We start from the raw sequence: 17,905 nt of genomic DNA, 5'->3' as shown, positions 1-17,905 counted from the left end.
CAAAATAATTCATCTTGATATTCTAGTCCTGACTCACAGCAGGAAAATGCTCTTGAAATCCCTTCCCTCCCCTTCTATGTAAAACAGCTAAACACAGCTCAGCATTCCTCTTTGCATCAGTTGTGCCAAGTCTGTAATAATCTTTCATGATTATCTAAATATCTCAAAGCATTTCACAAATAATACATAAACCCCTGTGACATTGAGGAAAAACAATACTGTATGTGTTCACAGTTTGTCTCAAGTAAACACTGCCACAGAGATGTTAGGCAATTAATTATATTCAAGAGTACTTTCAAAAGTTGATTAAAACAAGGTCTTTTTCATATGTACATCAAACAAGTGCAATGATTTGTCACCAATGTATTAGCAAATCTTCAAGTTCTTTTAGGGGACATGCTCTTTTCCACTACACGTGACAAAATGCTCGCCTGTGTGTTATAAGATTAATAGATAGCCATAAATCACACTCCTTTCTTTTGTTGGTCATCCAGGAAAAATAATGGTACCCATGTGTAAGCTGCTCTTGCTCATCATTTACAAGAACTTCCAGATTCTGACCCAGCCTCTCTGCTGTCAGAACCACAGTCAGAGCCTGCCCATGAACCTAAAATGGACTTCCCAAAAGTTATTCTCCTGCAGTCACAGTCTCAGAGATCCTGCCTACTGAGGCTGTGCAAATGGCAGGGAAACAAGAGGAAGCCCCAGGCTGGCTTGTGCAGGTATCAGCCAGAACTTATCCATTGACATTAAAAAGTCTCAGCAAAAGTCACGGTCATGGGATGCTGGGATATCTTCCCCTCCCTCCTCCCTCTGCCAGGCACTGAACTTTTCTAAAGCATACGTGACAGTTCACTGGTCGAAAGAATGGATGTGCTAAGACAGGACATGAACTCCAGGAACAGCTGAAAGCATCTTCGTTTTTTTCTTTCTGGACTGGCTTCAGGACAGCAGTCCTCAAGCAGTTCCTATCTAACACTTACTGGCACTAACATGAAGATGCACTGCTACTGACACCATTTGTAGCACTACTTACAGAGCTGCCAAGTCGAGACGGATACTTGAGGGAGATTTGTCTTGTGCTGGAGTGAGATTGTACACTGCTGGAGGGCAGTTCGAATTTTGTTTCCCTTGGTTTGCTTTCTCTTTCTCCTGACCTCTCTTCCACCCTGCCCTCCTCCAAATCCATCCATCTGCTCTTGTCCCTCACTCCTCTCCAGCCGCGCTGGCAGCGTGGGAGGCAGCAGACTCGTAACTCACTGCTCAGTTCCTCTTGTCGGGACCTGGCACTCCGCTGCCCTCCCCACTGCCTCTGACACTTGAGCCCAGAGCAAGGAGCCAAGCACATGTTCACATGTGACAGGACTCGCCAATGAACTCCAGGTACTGGAAAACGGAAAACAGAGCAGAAGAGCATTACAGTGAGGAGTAGGAAATGTTGAGGGGACAGTAGAAGTGATTGCCAGGGGAAAGTCCCAAATAAGGAGCCCTCCTGCTTCAAGATCAGTGACTGTGTTTGTTCCAACACACTCACTGGCAGCAGTGCTATCATCGGGTTTATGAAGCTATTTATAGAGAAACTGACTACAGAGAAACCCAAGAGAAATTCTCACCTTTCCCTTTCTGAAATAAAACTAAAAAAACTACTTCCCTGATAAAAGAATGTTTCCCTAACATTAGATTAGTATTTCTTGCTCTTGCTAAAATTGGGAGTACTAGTTCATGCAGGTGTCTGCTCTGTCAAAAGCCAAACAGGAAGCAAGTGCTTTTGGCTCCAGATCTTGGGGTTTAGACATGACTTCGCTAAAAAGAGTTCCTGTCAGAAGAGAGGAGCATTCCATTGTTTATCCTTATTAGGTAATGGCTAGAAACACTGCTTTCTTGTGAGAATGTCACAAGTCTTGAGTACAAGCACCGAGGAATAAATAGCTACTCTCTGGTTCTCTGCAGACTTCACCCTTCAATGAACAACAAACAGGTTGAAGCTGCTGCTTATCCATTAAAACAAACAAACAAACAAAAACAAACAAAAAAATCATTGCACCATGACATGCTATTGGACTAAACGGGTCAATTACATTTTCCTCACCAGAACGTATCCCTGGATTCCAGTAACATTTAAGAGGAGCCTGAACTGCCCACCACAGGACTTGAAGTTCTGCTTCAAAGTGCTCATATGATCATGTAGTTTTAGTTGGTGTGCTGCTTCTAGAGCAGCTGGACTGGGATCTTACAAATATCCTATCTCTATGATTCACAAAAGAAATTCAGCTAATGGTCTTATGGCCAGACCAACCACTGATGGAAACCTAAGCCTTGCAACAATTTAGCCTAAGAAGGCCTGTGTACATTCTTACTGACAGAAACCTAGTGGTAAGCCAAGCAAGTGGGGAGACAAAACCAAAGCAAGGCCTCATGCTGATCTTCGTAGCAGGATCTACTCTACATGTGAAATGTGATTGATGCTGGTGTCTGCCACGGGTACCACCTAACAGTGGAGTGACAGAATCTTTTGATCACCTCAGTCACACAAAGGGGACTTCAGCAGCACCATTGATGACATTGCAGACTGGAACTGAGAGACAATACATTGCTCAGCCAGGGCAGTACAGTATCTCCTACAGGACTCTCTTAGGTTAAAAGCCAAAAGTAGACTATGTGGAGTAGACCTTCCACATAGGAGTAAGGCCAGAAAACGCACACAATGTGAACTCTGACCCCCAAGTAAGAATAGAGTCAGCACTAATTCTTCCCCTTCAAAGATTTCTTGGGTCATCCTTAGGATTGTGTCTGCACATTACTGACCCTACCTACAGAGCTCAAACTGATGCTCCTCTGTAAAAACAAGAATTAAGAATTTCTGTATCAGTCTAGTGGTGTTTTCCCCAATCTGGCTAATGACTGGAATTTACAGGAAAATACTCTGAATTAAAGCAAATCTCAGTAATGATCTACCACTTTAATTAGGTGATAATTTCTCAAATTTTCTGGGCAACAGCTATAAAAGTGTATCTTTCATCACGTGGTAAGGGTCAGATATCTTGCATCAGTTGCAAGGTTACATGTCATTGTAAGCCGGTAATGAACTCTGCTTCTCATGAAGGCAAATTAATACAGTGGCTGTGGCATCATAAAGAGGCTCTGGTGTTGTTTCTGTAGCTGACATGATGGCTGCTACACAAGGCTTCTCTGCACAACCCTTTCTTGTGCAATTTAAATTTGGCAGTCTTAACATTTAAGTAATCGGCGATGGATCAGAGTTAACCTAGAGGAATGTCTTTGAGATGTGTGAGCTGCTTCTTTCATTTCATCTGGGAGTTTCTGCACTACCATTTCTTTTATAATTCTTCCATCATTGAGGTTTTTCACACATAGCAGCTAGTGACTGCCTTTTGTTTCTCTAAAATGGAAAGCTGAAATTTGAGAGCATAAAAGCCCCAGACAAGCTGTCAGTATTTATTTGCTGTTTGCACATCATGCCAGTCCTATTATATCACAGTGTTGGGTAAGAAAGAAATAATTCAAGCACCCTTGAACAGCATATCACTGAATCTTAAGAATCTCAGTGGCACAAGTTTAAGGTGCCAAAATCCAAAATCCTCATCCAGTAAAGTCAGCAACATGTTGTCTTTTCTTCCTAGGGAAGAAAAGATGAGTCAGTCCTGCTGAGATACGAACATATGGCTCTAACAAATCTAGATACTCAAAGCCTGATACTTAAAGCACTGTGATGATACTGTTGGATAGTGATACCAAAATAACTTGTACTGCTTTGTAAGATGGTTTTAGGGTGTTAACTTTTGTTATTCCCTACTAGTTAAACAGTCAATTGTCTACAGCAAACAACAGTCACACGGTCATGCATAATCTATGGGTTATCAGAAAGACAGAGAACTGAAGCAATTTAAAGATCTATTGAATGCATCTCTCTGGGGGCAGAATTGAAGAACAAATGGAAGAAATGTAAGCATGCTTCTCCAATGAAGGACTAGCCAAATAAACAGATCATCATCTATTAAAGACACTTCATGAGATGAAAATATTTTGTAATATGTCCATAAGATTATTTATACTGTGTTTTAGTTTTTGCTCACAGAGGAAGACCCTGATACACACCTGAGGAACCAACACAGAACATAAATTTACTTCATTTTTTTAAAATATGCCCTAGGTTACATGTTTCCTTCTAATAGGCAGGAAGAACATCATGTGCTTGAAAACAGTGAATTCCAGTTGGAGGCAGCCAAACTTGTCTTCATGTCCACTCTTTTTATTTTTTTTTTCAGATCATTTTCAGCCTTACCACAGGTACACTCTTTTCATTCTGCAAGTTCTGCACTGCCAGAAGCAGATTGGACACTCACACTTTGGGTCCATTCTTTTGTAATCTACATTACCTGAAGCAGCTTTCCTTTGTCTCTCCTTGTTAGGTTCTCTTAAACAGCAAACTCAAACAAAATACTAGACCTAACTGTGTCTGGACTTCTAAGAAAAACTGAACACACACCCAGACTTTGCAGCTGATCACTTACCCCTACTCAGGACACCAGATCCTAAGTGTAACAAGTTTCAATCCCTTTCATATATTTTATATGTCATGTCCCTTGTCACAACTCCAGCTTTCAGCAGGATGTTCCACTAACATTTTAAAAATAGAAAAATAAAATTAAGCCAGGCTTGTGTATTGTCTTCCACCTTTTTTTTTTCCCCCTCTATACAGGTTTTTAATGAAAGATTCTATCTCCTTACTGACTTTCATTTCCATTTCCAACACCAAGATATGCCCACACTGAAATTTCCAGTCGAACCTCAAAATCTTACCAGTGATCTCCTATGCTTATATTTTGGGACATCTGAATAACACACAGTAAAGCACGCATTTGGAACACTTTGCCAATAATAAGATTTGTAATAGCATAAGAACTGTATTAGCAGTTAAAGAAAAAGAAGAAATCTGAATTATTGGTCTCAGCATTCCCAGACCAAGGAAATATTCCCTAAATTCTGTGGTTCATTAACACGGTAAGAGATTCATAGTTCACTTCTGAAATATCATTTTGTTTAAATAATTTGACTTAATGTTTGATTATAACTGTGAAAAGCAGCTCAGAAAGTATGCTGGGAGAATAATAATGCTCCATGGACTAAAGAGGATTGGTACTACCATCCTGAAGTACAAGGGTATATGATATATGCTGTTCTCATTTGGTTTATCTCATTTGGGTAACCGGTGAGAACTGCATGGTAGGTTATTTATGAAGATCAGTGGGTTCATCTTAGAGCACGTTTTCCACTAAAGTTAAAATGGGGTTTTTTATATACATGCTTTACAGACAAACAATAGAAGCATAAGCAGTGTCTCAGGAAGTAGAATATGAACAGCCTGTCTGACAAAGGTGAGGTCCCAGGAAGTTTTCAGTTTCTTACAGAAAATAAAGGAGAGTCATTCCTATAAAAAAGGTATTAAAAAGGCAGTATTTAGGATTTTCCTGAATGTCACTTCTTTTACATTAAAATTCTGTAAAAAACAGAGCACTGTTCAGCCTTCATATTCTCTGCTTTGCCTTTTGCTGTTACACTGAAATTATTACAAAATAAAGGTCAGGCATTCTCATCAGACTGAGTTCTGAAATATTCTATGTTGAATCCCAGTGTGTCTGTGACCCTTTTCTTATCCTGACCTCCTCATTGTCCCCTCTTCATTTCACTCCAGGTGCTCACCCTATTTACAACACAGCACCCAGGGCCCCTCTTCTCCCAGTGATTTCTGGCACCACTTTACTTTTAACTCAGTAAAGCTTGTGGGGACAACATAGGTCTGATACTTTAAAAATGAAGAATCTAATGTTGCTCATGCTGAAGTGAGTGGTAAAATTCATAGCTCTGGATTAAATCAAGACAGTAAGAACTAAACTGTATCACCATATATATGCACTCTTCTGTCTGAAGCTACAGAAATCCACACAGATGCCAAAAGCTGAACCACAGCCTACCCAATTACAGCTGATATCATGTATCTTTCTCCCAAAAGCAAACTCCATCACTTCAGGTAGCATCAGTTTTCAAGAGTTGCCCAAGGGACTGTTCAGTCCAAAAGCCTATTAATGGATTACTCTTCCACAAATGTAGAAAAAATAGCATTGATATTCTTCACTGAAATAATAATTCTGTCTTAGCTTCTCCTACAGCTGACAATTCTACTGCACCTCCCTGTCTTAGATTTACAGCTTCATACTGCCTTTGATTCTTTTCATTCTCCTTTTCTCACACTATCGATGACATCTTAATGATACCCTATCTGCCCTTCATCTTCCTTAGCTTGACTGGAGTTCAGTCTTTCCTCGCTATTACTAAGAAAGCTGCTGTCCAGTCTTCCACTCTGCCACTTTTTATTACTAATTTTAAATTTCTGAATCCTTATTGTTTCCTTTTCCAGGGCATCCTAAAGATGATGATGATGAAACCAATAGCTCTCCACTGTCTTTTTCCTCTTCTGCTAATTCTGTCGGATCTTCCTATGTCTTTCCACATTAGGGTCCACAGTATTTATCTGCCTCTCTTGCAACCTCAACATGGCCTTTTGTAAAGTTCTGATTTCTTCGTTTTCTTTTATTTGTTTTCCAAACTCTTCAAATTTTCCACCTTACCGTATTTTTCATTATTGTGTCTATATACCATGCACTTCCAGGAGTGTCTTCCTGTTTATCCAGTTTCTATTCTCCTTCAAATCTGGCTTCAGAATAAAATCCTCACAGTTGTTCTGCAACCCATGCTTATTAGGCACAGCAGAGTCCTGGTCTATCCGATGGGTCAGTAATACAAGTAGCACATGATCAGTACTCTGCTGAGCATGGGTCATTTGGTGGGATCAGAGCTACTTTTCAGCAGATCACAGCCTTCCATAGCAGTCTTCTTATACGAGCTACTAAAAACTGACTTCATAGTGCAGAAAGATATTGTCTAGCCCACAGTTTCACCTCACTTATTTTCATATATTTCTTGAAAACAAAGGACAGAAATTGACACCCTCATTCTAATCATCTAATCAAGTCTACCTTCTGCATCAGTCTCTTTGAACAAATGGATAGGAAAAGAAAGAACGTCAGCAGTTTGTAAGACTCTGCAGGCAGTGTCAGTTTAATTTATACTGAGTAGAGGATGCTGAAGATTTTTTCCAATAGTCATCAAGGGATGATCCAATCCTGGTATCTGCATGAAATCATTTGGGACTCAGCTCAGCTTTCCCACATATAGGTGTCCAGTGCTACTTGAGGTGTCTCAGCTGAAGCGAGAAATCCTATGGCAGGTGACACAGGATTTATGGAAGACTTGAGCCCCTCTGGAGCAGCAGCTGGGGAATATCAAGGGTCTCTAGATACCTCTAATGGGAAACTCAATTGAGCCTTCAGTGTCTGCAAAGAAGTGCAGGTAATACTAGTTGCAAAGTGCAGAGATAACCTTATTTCTTAATTGATGTGATCTGTGTACGATGACAGGCTGTTTTGCTCCCTCCTAATTGTTTTAGCATTTGATTGCAATACATATGCTCTTCTTTCAATAGCAGATCTTAGATTGCTCTAAACAAGTTAATTATATTTCACAACACCCTTGTGCATTAGGGAAGTATTAATATTCTCTTTTTGCAGTCAGGGAAAAAAGGTGGAAAAGAAAGTGTAAGTGGCTTACTGAAGGGTAATCAGTAAGTCAGTGGCAAAATCTGAAGAGGAACTCCAGACTCACAACCACAGCCTGATTTCCCCATAGAGCACTAACTCCCATGCTAAATGTAAAGATGATAATAAATGCATGATTTTAGGGTTCCAAGCTGCAGAAAGTCATCCTACACAAACAATGGCTTTGTGAAAGGACGTGGGAACTTGTATCAAAACTTTAGAGTTCCAAAAGGTCAATATAGAGATGAAGATCTATCTGGAAATTCAAAAGGCATTGACAATCTGTATCACTGCAATGACAGCAAAAAACTGAAGGCACAAAGGACAGAATGAGACTGAACTCCATTTTCTGCCTGCCACCATGAAGATGGCCATCCTTCCCTTGGAAAGCACTTCTCACCATCATCTTTCAATAGTGATTCCCAGGGATAATATCTGAGTATACTGAAAAGTGCCTCATCTACCTTTCCTTTCTACAAAGAAATGGCCATTTTAAGCAGATAATTAGTAGATAAAAAACAATTGTATTGCTGTAACATCCAGATATCTCAGTTAGGATGAGGTATTCACTGTGATTTATACACTGTATAAAAATATATGTGCAAAGAGTTTATAAGCCAATTTAAGCACAGAGAACAGGTGGGTGGAACAAACAGCAGGAGGAATGTTGGAAAGAGGAGAGATGAGAACAATTACACAAATTAATGCATTCATCTGCTGCTATAAACCCAACCTTATATTCTGAAAAGTTTAAATGGGAAAGTATGAGAGTATGAAACTAAAAATGTGGTCTTTCACTCATTTCAGTTAGTATCACATTACCTGAATTGTACCAAATGGAAGAAGCAAAAATCAGTGATAGGTAGATCAAATGTTTTATGATAGTGTAAATTCAGGCTGATTCCACCAATAACACAGGTTTTTTGTTGTTTTTTTTTAAATGAGAGGCCAGATAGTATGAGACCCTGTACCCCTCCTTAATCAATGCATCCAACTGTCCCTAAAACAAATATACTCTTGAGGTGCCTGCTTGGGTTTTTTACTCATTTATTACCCTATTCACTCACTGTATATGAACAGTATGTTTTTTAATCAATATATATGAGATTCTATGACATATTTCACATTGGAATGTTAGGGACTTTTGGGATGGAGTTTGATGTGTTTATTAATGGGATCATATAGTTTGATTGCTTGGACTAGTAGGGGACTTGACTTGGGGAATCTGAACCCTGTGTGGTTCCAGGTTTATGAAATATTTGGTTTATCTAGAAGACACACTCAGCATTTGCAGGGAACGCGCAGGTATGCTCCCTACCCAAGGCCAGGGAAGATACTACATGACAGGATAAAAGCACAGTTTAATCTCCATGCCCTGTTTATTCCAGTTTAATGGCTGAGACATCAGTGTCCGATTAGCTGTCTGTCAGACACCATCCCTCATGTCAATTCTATTCTTCTAAACTTGTTCTCTCCATGAAATCTTCCTATGATATATTGATCTTTGCTGGTGCAAACTGAGAATACCAGTTTTATGCCAGATGGAAGTTACCAGTAGACTCTAATCTATTTATGTATGTAAATATTTATAGTTCAGTCAGCATTAGGAGTCTGAGCATCAATTCTTTTCAGTGACTATCATTCTGACCTGGGTTTAAACCAGCAATATCATCAGTCCCAAGCCAGCCATATCTCCACAGCAAGAGCCCTGGGCTTTAGGAATGTGCATAGTTTCTAGAAAATATTGCCTGGAATAATCAGATCTAAACAATCTTTGAGATACCATAGCTGTCACTTACATCCTTGGAGTGCTAGCTTGCTTGCCAGGAACATCAGTTGATATATTTCAAGTACAGTTAGTACAAGTTAGCACAATTCCTACTAGACAAAACTGTGGAAACTGCACATTCTCTGTCTGATGACTGCAACAGGGCACGATCACACAATACGCACTGAAATGAGCCTGGTATTTGAGTGTAAACATTAAGTGGACATGAGCTCTGCTTTTAATACTTAGGACTCTCTGTATTCTTGCACCGCCAGTGTTTGACATGTTGATCCTTATATGTGAGAAAGGCTGCTTCAGTGCTTAACTCCAAGAATATCACATAGGATGGAACACTTAACAACATTCTTCACATATGCGTGCAGAGAACTGACTACATATGTGACTGTAAATCAAAATAACTTTAGGGCTCTAGGTGATTTTGTGTAGATCTTTGCTAACATTTATATTTACATAAATAATTTTTTGTTTACAAAAGAATGGAATTCTGATCTACCCTGTTTCAGACCCATATCACTAATTCTTCAGTGGGACTGTGTGAGTACGATGCCATTGCATTATTCCTGTAATGGGTAAAGGATTGGGTCTTAGACAACTTTTCCTTACCACTTTGCCTTTTTCCATTCCATCAATTTTCATCTATTTCCTGAGTCCCTTGGAGAATTAGAAATTAACATTTTTTGCTTCCTTCCTGGCTATACAATTAGCATCCTTGCTGCCTGGTTAACGAAGTCAATAAACTGAGGGGTAATAACAGGTAGGATTCTGCAGTCCTTAGCAGGGATTCAGCTTGGCAGAAAGGAAACCTGCTGGGTTTATGGTCTTTTATCTGTTCAGGTACTCTACAGTTTTGGAAACATTAGTAAATTGTGACCAACCACCTGTTGAATCCACATGCTTTAAAGCCAACTGCCAAGCAAAGGAGCTGCATACAGAATGCCATGGGTACAGCCTCCCGCTTGCCTTGTCAGGGGAGGAGGGGAAAGGGGTTTTTTGCAGCAAAAGGCATTTTGCAATATACAAAATGAAGCAACAGCAAACACAAATTTAGCAAAGCACCTGGGAAGAGCAAGTTTTAACCATACAGAATTTTGACCATAGGATAAGGAATATGCTGTTATTAAAATAATAAAATCTCTTGTAGCACTACAATCCATTTGTTCATTACGAAGCTAAGGGTGGAGGAGGTTGATTTCAGTCTTCATCTAATTAAAGATGTAGTAATGCTTAAACTAAAGCTTAATTGTGTATACTACTCAAACAGCATATCAGATCTGCTCAGCAGAAAGATGTCTATTCTGCTGTGTTCCTCCTACACCAAGGGAAACTGTTTCTAACGTTTCATTTGCAGACATGAAGACACAGAGGATGACAGACAAACTGGCCACTAAAACCAAACCTGCGGAATAAAGGTGAATAATCAAAGCCCAGGCAATCACTTCATACTTCCTGCACGCACTGCTGTACAGCGACTGGCTGCCAGCGGTTCTGCTGCAAACCTGAGCATAAGGCTTCAAGTTGCTCTGCTCCTGTACTGATGCACAGAAATACGACACACCAGTATACAAATTACCAGTAGGGTTTTTTCAGTCACTTCTTCTGTAGGTTGCATATGAACCTCCTCTCCATGCCAAGAAAAAAGAGCATTTCATTATGATTTATTTTAAAACACCACTTGGATCATTTTATTGAAAACCACTGCACTGGCGTAAATCTTCCACCATCACACAAGCACACTCCCCAAGACAGACTCCAAACCTAACTATAGGGTTAATCAAACTATTCACTTGGGCTGACCAATTGTTAACAGGACAGAGTAAAGAGTCTAAAGGTCCCTTTGGGCTCCATTAAATAATGTGTCTTTTTATACCATCCACACTATGGCTTATATTGCAGTAGCATTTTGCTCCAGTTACTTAACAACATACATTTTCCACCAAGGAGCCCTGAGCAAGCAGTCACATCTGTGTCCACTCCTGTACCACCCATTTAGCAGAGACAATGATCACTAGAAACAACAAAGGAGCCACAGATAAAACAAACAATGCTGTGAGCCAGAGATCACTGCCATCCCAGGCAAGTTTGCCATGGAAATACTCAGGAAAAAGGGAGGGGAGCAAAGAGAGGTATCAAATATAGAACTAGAAAACTTACACCTACAAGAGGTTTTACCCATACACCCACCCAACTCCACATCTGAGGAGCATTTTCTAATGCACTGTTAGGATGGAACAAGAAAGACTGAGCAACGCACATGGGCAGCAGACGAGCATCATACGTCTCCTCCCATTTGGAGTCAAATAGTCTCCTACGAGTCACTAGGCACAAGGAATAATAATAACTGTTATTATTATAGTAATGATAGTAATAGAGAATCACCAACCTTGAGGATCCCAGTTCACCTGTTTTCTTGGAGTCTCGATTGGAAATTTCATCGCTTCCTTTTTGCACAGGGAGGAAAAACAATTAAATAAATTCCCAACCTTCCTGTCTCAGTGCTGCAGTCAAACAAATTAATTTCAAATTATAGGGAGCCTGCGCTGTTTGTCTGAGGGGAACTGGTGGTTGCCAAGGAAAGAAATACACAAATAAATCAAAGAAGGTGGGGAGAGGCGGGGAGTGGAGGGTTTGTACCGACGAGGTGACTGAGGGGTGCAGGCACCCCAGCAGAGAAAGGGGAAGAAGGGATGGAGTGAGGACCAGGGAGGGTCTGGGGAGGAGCGGGAAAGGAGCCGGCTGAGCTGAGCAGAGCAGCGGATCCAGGATGCTGCTGGCTCCTGGGGAGGCTCCGCAGCTGGTTCGCCCGCTCCACCTGCAGATGTCAGGGTGGCGGGGTCCTCGCTGCAGCCCGGCCCCTCTGCTGCGCCCACCTGACGGGGCACCCGGGCTGGCGAGCCCGCAGCCTTGCAGAGATGGGGGAGTCGGCCAGCCCCCCCGCACGCCCCCAGGACACCTCCCACACGCACACATGCTCAGCCACCCCCCAGAAATGAGCCCACCTCAGTTCAGCCCCGGGCACTACAGGGGTAACAAAAGTCAGCCATAGGCAGTGAGCTGCAGCGGCATGGCTGGGGCGAGGCTGGGGACCACCCTCGTCTGAATGAATGCACCAGCAGCCTGGCTCGTCGGGGAGAGCCGGAGTAGGAAAACAAGACGGAGGAGGAGGAAGAGGAGGGAGCCACCCTATAGCTTTGGAGGGAATTCACGGAGCCCCTCTCTGCACTGGCTTTAAGAGAGGGTGGGGTGAGGAAGCGAGGGGAAGAGGCTGCGAGTCCCTTTGTACGAGGCGGCGGCGGGGTGCCCTAGGGCGGGGGCGGCTCCGGCTGGTACTTACTAGGTATCTTTTCCCGGAGGAGGATGCAGGCTTGTTTGGTGGAGTTTGCAGCCGGAGACACGCTCGCGTAAGCTACGAGCAGCGGCAGCAGCACATGGCAGGAGTACGGCAGCATCCAGAGGCTCTGCAGCGCAGGGGGAGGGGAAGGGCAGGCGATCGCCCGAGCCCCCGCAGGCTCCGGGGGACCAGGACCGAGCAGCCCGAAAGCCAGGGCACTCCTGCGCCCCTTTCTGTCCGCGCTGTGGACGGGGTCAGACACCTGGCATCAAGGCAAAGGCTGGCACGGCGGAGCTGAAAGATGTGGCCAGGCTGCGGGGAGGGGGTGGGAGGGCTAGGAGGGGACATTTGGCTTTACCTCGTGCAATTACCAGACCCTCGCGGTTTGCCAATTCTGCATTCTTTTCCTGCTCCAGGCTTTCCATCAGACCCAGAGCAGGGTGGTAGCACCAGGAAGGTCTCCAGTTCCAGTTACAGTGTATGCCCCAGCTCCCCTCCCTTAGCCGGCAAGACAAAACCCGAGCCCCTCTAGGGGCCTGAAGGAACACTGTGCGAGGTTAACCCTGTCCTGCCTCCTCTCTTCCACAGTGGAGATCAGCTCCTTGTGTGAAGGGGATCATTGGCTGGGGATGGTTTAGGGGAGAGATCCACAAATTCACATGGGTCGTGGGTCAGAGACAGAATCACTGCTGAGGTCCATAGCCATGATCTTCTGAATTTTCAAGACACATGGTTGTGGCTGGACTTGGTGCCTGAGACAATTTGTCCCTTGCTTTTTGCCTCGTACTTTTTTTTTGTGCAACTACCCTCTCTGTCTTGCCTTTCTATCTGTTGCTCAGATGCTAGTTAACCAAAGAGATACATCTACCCAGGTGAAAAAAAAAAACAACAACAACAGCAAAAACCCAGTCTGAAATGTGTGGCTCTCCTCCAGAAACTCTTATTGTGGAGGCTGGCACACTCTTTTCATATCCATATTCAGGAAGCTAAATAAATAGACATGTTCACGCCTGTCTCCAGTCTTTGTTCAGTCCTAAACTGGACGGGGAAATCAACATTTGTGAATCCACCGCCTTCATTTAGTGGTGGTGTGCGAGGTCCTGGAAAGCAATATGGTTTGAAGGAACTAGATGGAAGTAGTGCAGCAAGTTTTCTTGGGGGGAGGTGCTCGCTGTCTCTTCTTTGCCTAATCCAAGCGCCCCTGTGGCTCTTGTTTTGTGCTGTACAGGAGGAGGCGGGAGAGGCTGCTCTAAGAGGGGACATGGTGAGAATGATAATGAGCCTGCTCAGTCAGACTTGAATTTGAAAGTATTGCAATGATGACATCAGGAGCACAAGGTATTTCCTTTGCAAGCAAACCACGATGCATTCTGAATAGGCTTCGGGATTCCCGTTGACGTTACTTCTGCAAACTGAATGGAAACAAAAGTGAGAGTAGGCTTTGCTAATTGTACTGTGAGATGACTTGAATCATGATTAGGAAATCTTTTCAATATTCTAATAACCAAAAAGGCTTCAAAGAAGGCTTCTGAGCCCCACAAAAGATCACTTATCAAATACGTATCAATAAAAAACTACTTACATATTTATACACACAAATATATCACCTATATATGCATGTCTATAACTTTTCCTTTGCATTCAAAACAGATGCGAGTTTACTGGCATCTTCCTTGTACATTACTGGGAAAAACTGACCCAATTGTGATTTGGAGCTCAGTCACCCTCACACAAGCACTACTTTGTCTTTGTGCCGTAACTGTTCACTGATGAGGTTAGTATTGTGCCACAGACACCTGTTCACTGAGAGCTCACCTAAGATCACCAAACATCAAACAGGTTACTAAAAGGCCAACAGCAATAAATTCCTGCTAACATACACAGGAAGTCTGTAGCCTAGAGGTGAAATCTTTAGGCACTTCATTACCAGAAGCAGATTCTGATTGTTACTGTCTAAAGAAGAGGAATTTTCATGTGGCCATATGAATCCTCTGTTATTAAACTGATCTTAGAGGGACATCTCATATTTGACTTATAGTAACATTAAGTAGAGAATAATGACACAATACCGTATTCCTGTTTCTTGTATCATCTTAATGTTCCCATAGTATCAAAAAGTTAAAAACCTTATGGCAAATCAGTTGTGATCTGTCAGGTACATAAATGCATGACATCATGTAATTGTTTCGCAATTTTTTACCATGTTGTGTTCATGCAAATCTTGCTCAATTATTTCGATGCCTCAGACCTGCAGTTTTATCTAGTGGACAAATTTATTCCCAAAGTAACTCATTTGAAATCAATAGGGTTACTCCAGAGATGGATTTGGCACAATGAGCGCATCTTTCTCTGACAGCACAGCTGTTGCATAGAAACGTAACTGTTATCTTATGCAAATAAAAGGCCTTTCACCCCTCAGTGATGTTGAATTCTCATAATAGGGAGAACTAGTGCCTTGAAGCTATAGTGTTTCAAGCTGTTACTCTGTCAACTTTTATAAATTAAATGGATTCAGTAATGTTTAATATTTAACTGAAAGATCACCAAGAGAAAAAACTAAATATACTATGATCAATCTACTTTAGTACCTGCCTAAGAATTTCCAGGATACAACTTCATATCAGTAGTTTATCAAACTGGTCTGCCTTTTCATTTACGGTTTGTTGTTCAGACTTAATGTCCTCCGAGTTGGTATTAGATGAGAATAAGCACCTTAGAGGACTGGGCCTGTGACAGTCACAACAAAATAGACAAGAGGCTTTCTAATACAAGCAATCTCACTGAAAGAAAAAATAAAATGCTAACTGCCCTTTTACCGTTCATTAATAATATGGCATGAGTGACTTAGAAGCTGTTCTGATGTAACTCAAAGAAAGACACAGCAAAATAGATAAATAAATAGTTCTTATACCGACTTAAATCCAGTGAGTAGAAATGGAAAAATGCATCAAGTGTAGACAGAAATCATCTGTAACTTGTATGTTCTATTTTTTGAATGCATTGAAGAGATGAGACATGGTTAGATGAAGTCTAGAAAGTCTTTGTGTCATCACTTTGCAAGATGCTCATTTGTTTATATAACTATTCAGTTTATGGTGAACTATATGGTTGTTTGAAATCTGGTATTTCTGATTGTGAAGTTCATTCTTCATTCAGTTCATCACCACAGGACTTTTGGTATTTACACTCAGACCAAGAGAGACAGAGAATAACCCAAGTGAAGTGCATCCTGTTCTTTATATTCTATTGACCCATCCTTCAGTACTAAGAATTTGGACAGGATCCAGCGCAGAATCCTTTTATAACTTCTTTACTCTCTAGGAAGCCTTTTGTCTAGGAGGACAATTAAAGCCTTCTCTCTAGGACAACCTGAAGGCCTTTTTTTCAGATGGTTTTCAGAAACTTTAGTATAGTTAGGAATCAAGTTAACTAAGAATCAGGACTACTATATACCATGTAAGGAAAAGCAGCTTACTATTTTTATTGTCTTCCACTGCATGCAGTTTCTTAGCACTTTTAAAGTCATAGGATGCAGTGCTGTGTCTTTATTCATTCAGGGATTAATCCACAGAATAGAAAATTTGTTTATTGGCAGAAATGGTTTCAATGAAACCATTGAGTCTACCTGAGGCAACTACACCTCAGTACCAACCTTTGTCATGATGCTATCTTCTCAGATCTGACCTGTTTGAGTTACCACAGACCGTCTGCAGGTTCCTTTGGTCAGTGACACTGAACAGAATACACTATGCATCTTGCCTCTCATATCCTTACACATCATTCATATCCTCAGACCCACTTTAAGCATCTACCCTCTAAACACCAGGAGAGGAGAGGGGGTACCTGGTTCACAGTTTGTAATTATCTTCTTCATCCTCAGTTCTTTTCTGGTAGCCATTCCTCATTAGCCAGACTCCATATTTCAGACACCTGCTATATCAGTCCTTTTGTATGGCCAGCAAGAACTACAGTACAGTAGTTTACCTCACTTTGTTATTCTATCTGAAAAAGTACAGTACATGCACAGTATTAGTGTAATACGATAATGTAGCATTTTTTTCAGTTAAGATCTGGCATGTAAAAAAGTATTAACTCAAGCTACATAGTATTGAGTCTCTGTCTGAACCCACTTACATCTCTTTCACATTAGTTTAATTTGACTTCAGTACAATCACTCCTGAATCATAGTCATGGGAGAATTACAATCTGGTTCTTAGTTTTTTCCATGATGTCCCTGAAGAATCCTCATAAGATCAAAAGCTGATATCTGACAAAAATAGCAAACCTGATTAATAAAAACAAGCCACCAATTTCATTTTCTAGCAGGACTATTCTCTTCCCACGTGTCATTTTTTTTAAGATTTCTTACTAGATAGATACATGATGCTTTACGTTAGCAGGTTGATAACTTTCCTCTATATTAAACAGGAAATTTGGAGGCTAGCTTTCGGAGATACCCATTTTTCTTTGACATTCTCTCCGCTAAGGGAGGGTGGAGGCGAAGCCAGCCCAGGCTGCTGACGCCGTTCAGAACCCTGGCTAGTTCCGCTCCCGGGCCTCCCCGCAGCCGGGCCGGGCGGACCCGGGGGGCTGGTCCTGGGCCAGGAACAGGGGATGCAAGAGAACCCGGGTCTGAGCCTCCCTGGTGCGTAAGCTTCCTGGCCCATGTGAGAACCTGGCCTGCCAAGGCAATGCAGTGTCAATGCAGTGACAATGCAGACTTTGGAAAGGAACATAGCAGCAGGCTCAGGGGAAGAGCAGCACACAAAACAGCCGAGAGGGAAAACGAGGGGCAGCAGATGAAGGGCATTCAATGTCAGGAACATATTGACAGAAATACAGGCAGCCATGCTAGTAACAAGGTAAAAAGGGAACAGGAAAACCCCAACCACAGTGATACAAACTAAGGAGTGAAGAATAGATGGCCTTGACATAAAAAGGGTAAGGGTAAAAAGGTGGGACACACGCTCTTCAGCTTGAAGGCCGAATGGGACATAAATAAATGGAAATGTATAATGCATGATGGAAATACATTAAACCACACCTGTACATATAGGAGTCATTCAAGGAGTGGTATAAAATTGGACTACTTCAGTATCAAGGAAGATGGGGCCA

The 17,905-nt window shown here is 41.8% G+C and overlaps 1 protein-coding gene across 1 annotated transcript in view; it reads right to left on the bottom strand.

The window, feature by feature from the left end:
• KCNK10 (potassium two pore domain channel subfamily K member 10) overlaps positions 1-11,894 on the bottom strand; it is a gene marked incomplete at both ends in the record, with an annotated part of 62,032 nt that extends 50,138 nt beyond the window's left edge. The window contains one exon of the mRNA XM_080345238.1: positions 11,843-11,894. Within this exon, the coding sequence (XP_080201364.1) occupies positions 11,843-11,894 (52 nt within the window). The remainder of the gene's footprint in view (positions 1-11,842) is intronic.
• Between the last annotated feature and the right edge of the window lie 6,011 nt (positions 11,895-17,905).

This window comes from Nesoenas mayeri (genome assembly GCF_963082525.1).
Source record: "Nesoenas mayeri genome assembly, chromosome: 5".
NCBI classification, from domain to species: Eukaryota; Metazoa; Chordata; class Aves; order Columbiformes; family Columbidae; genus Nesoenas; species Nesoenas mayeri.
Note: the sequence above shows the minus strand (reverse complement) of the source record. Positions and strands in the feature narration are given on the sequence as shown.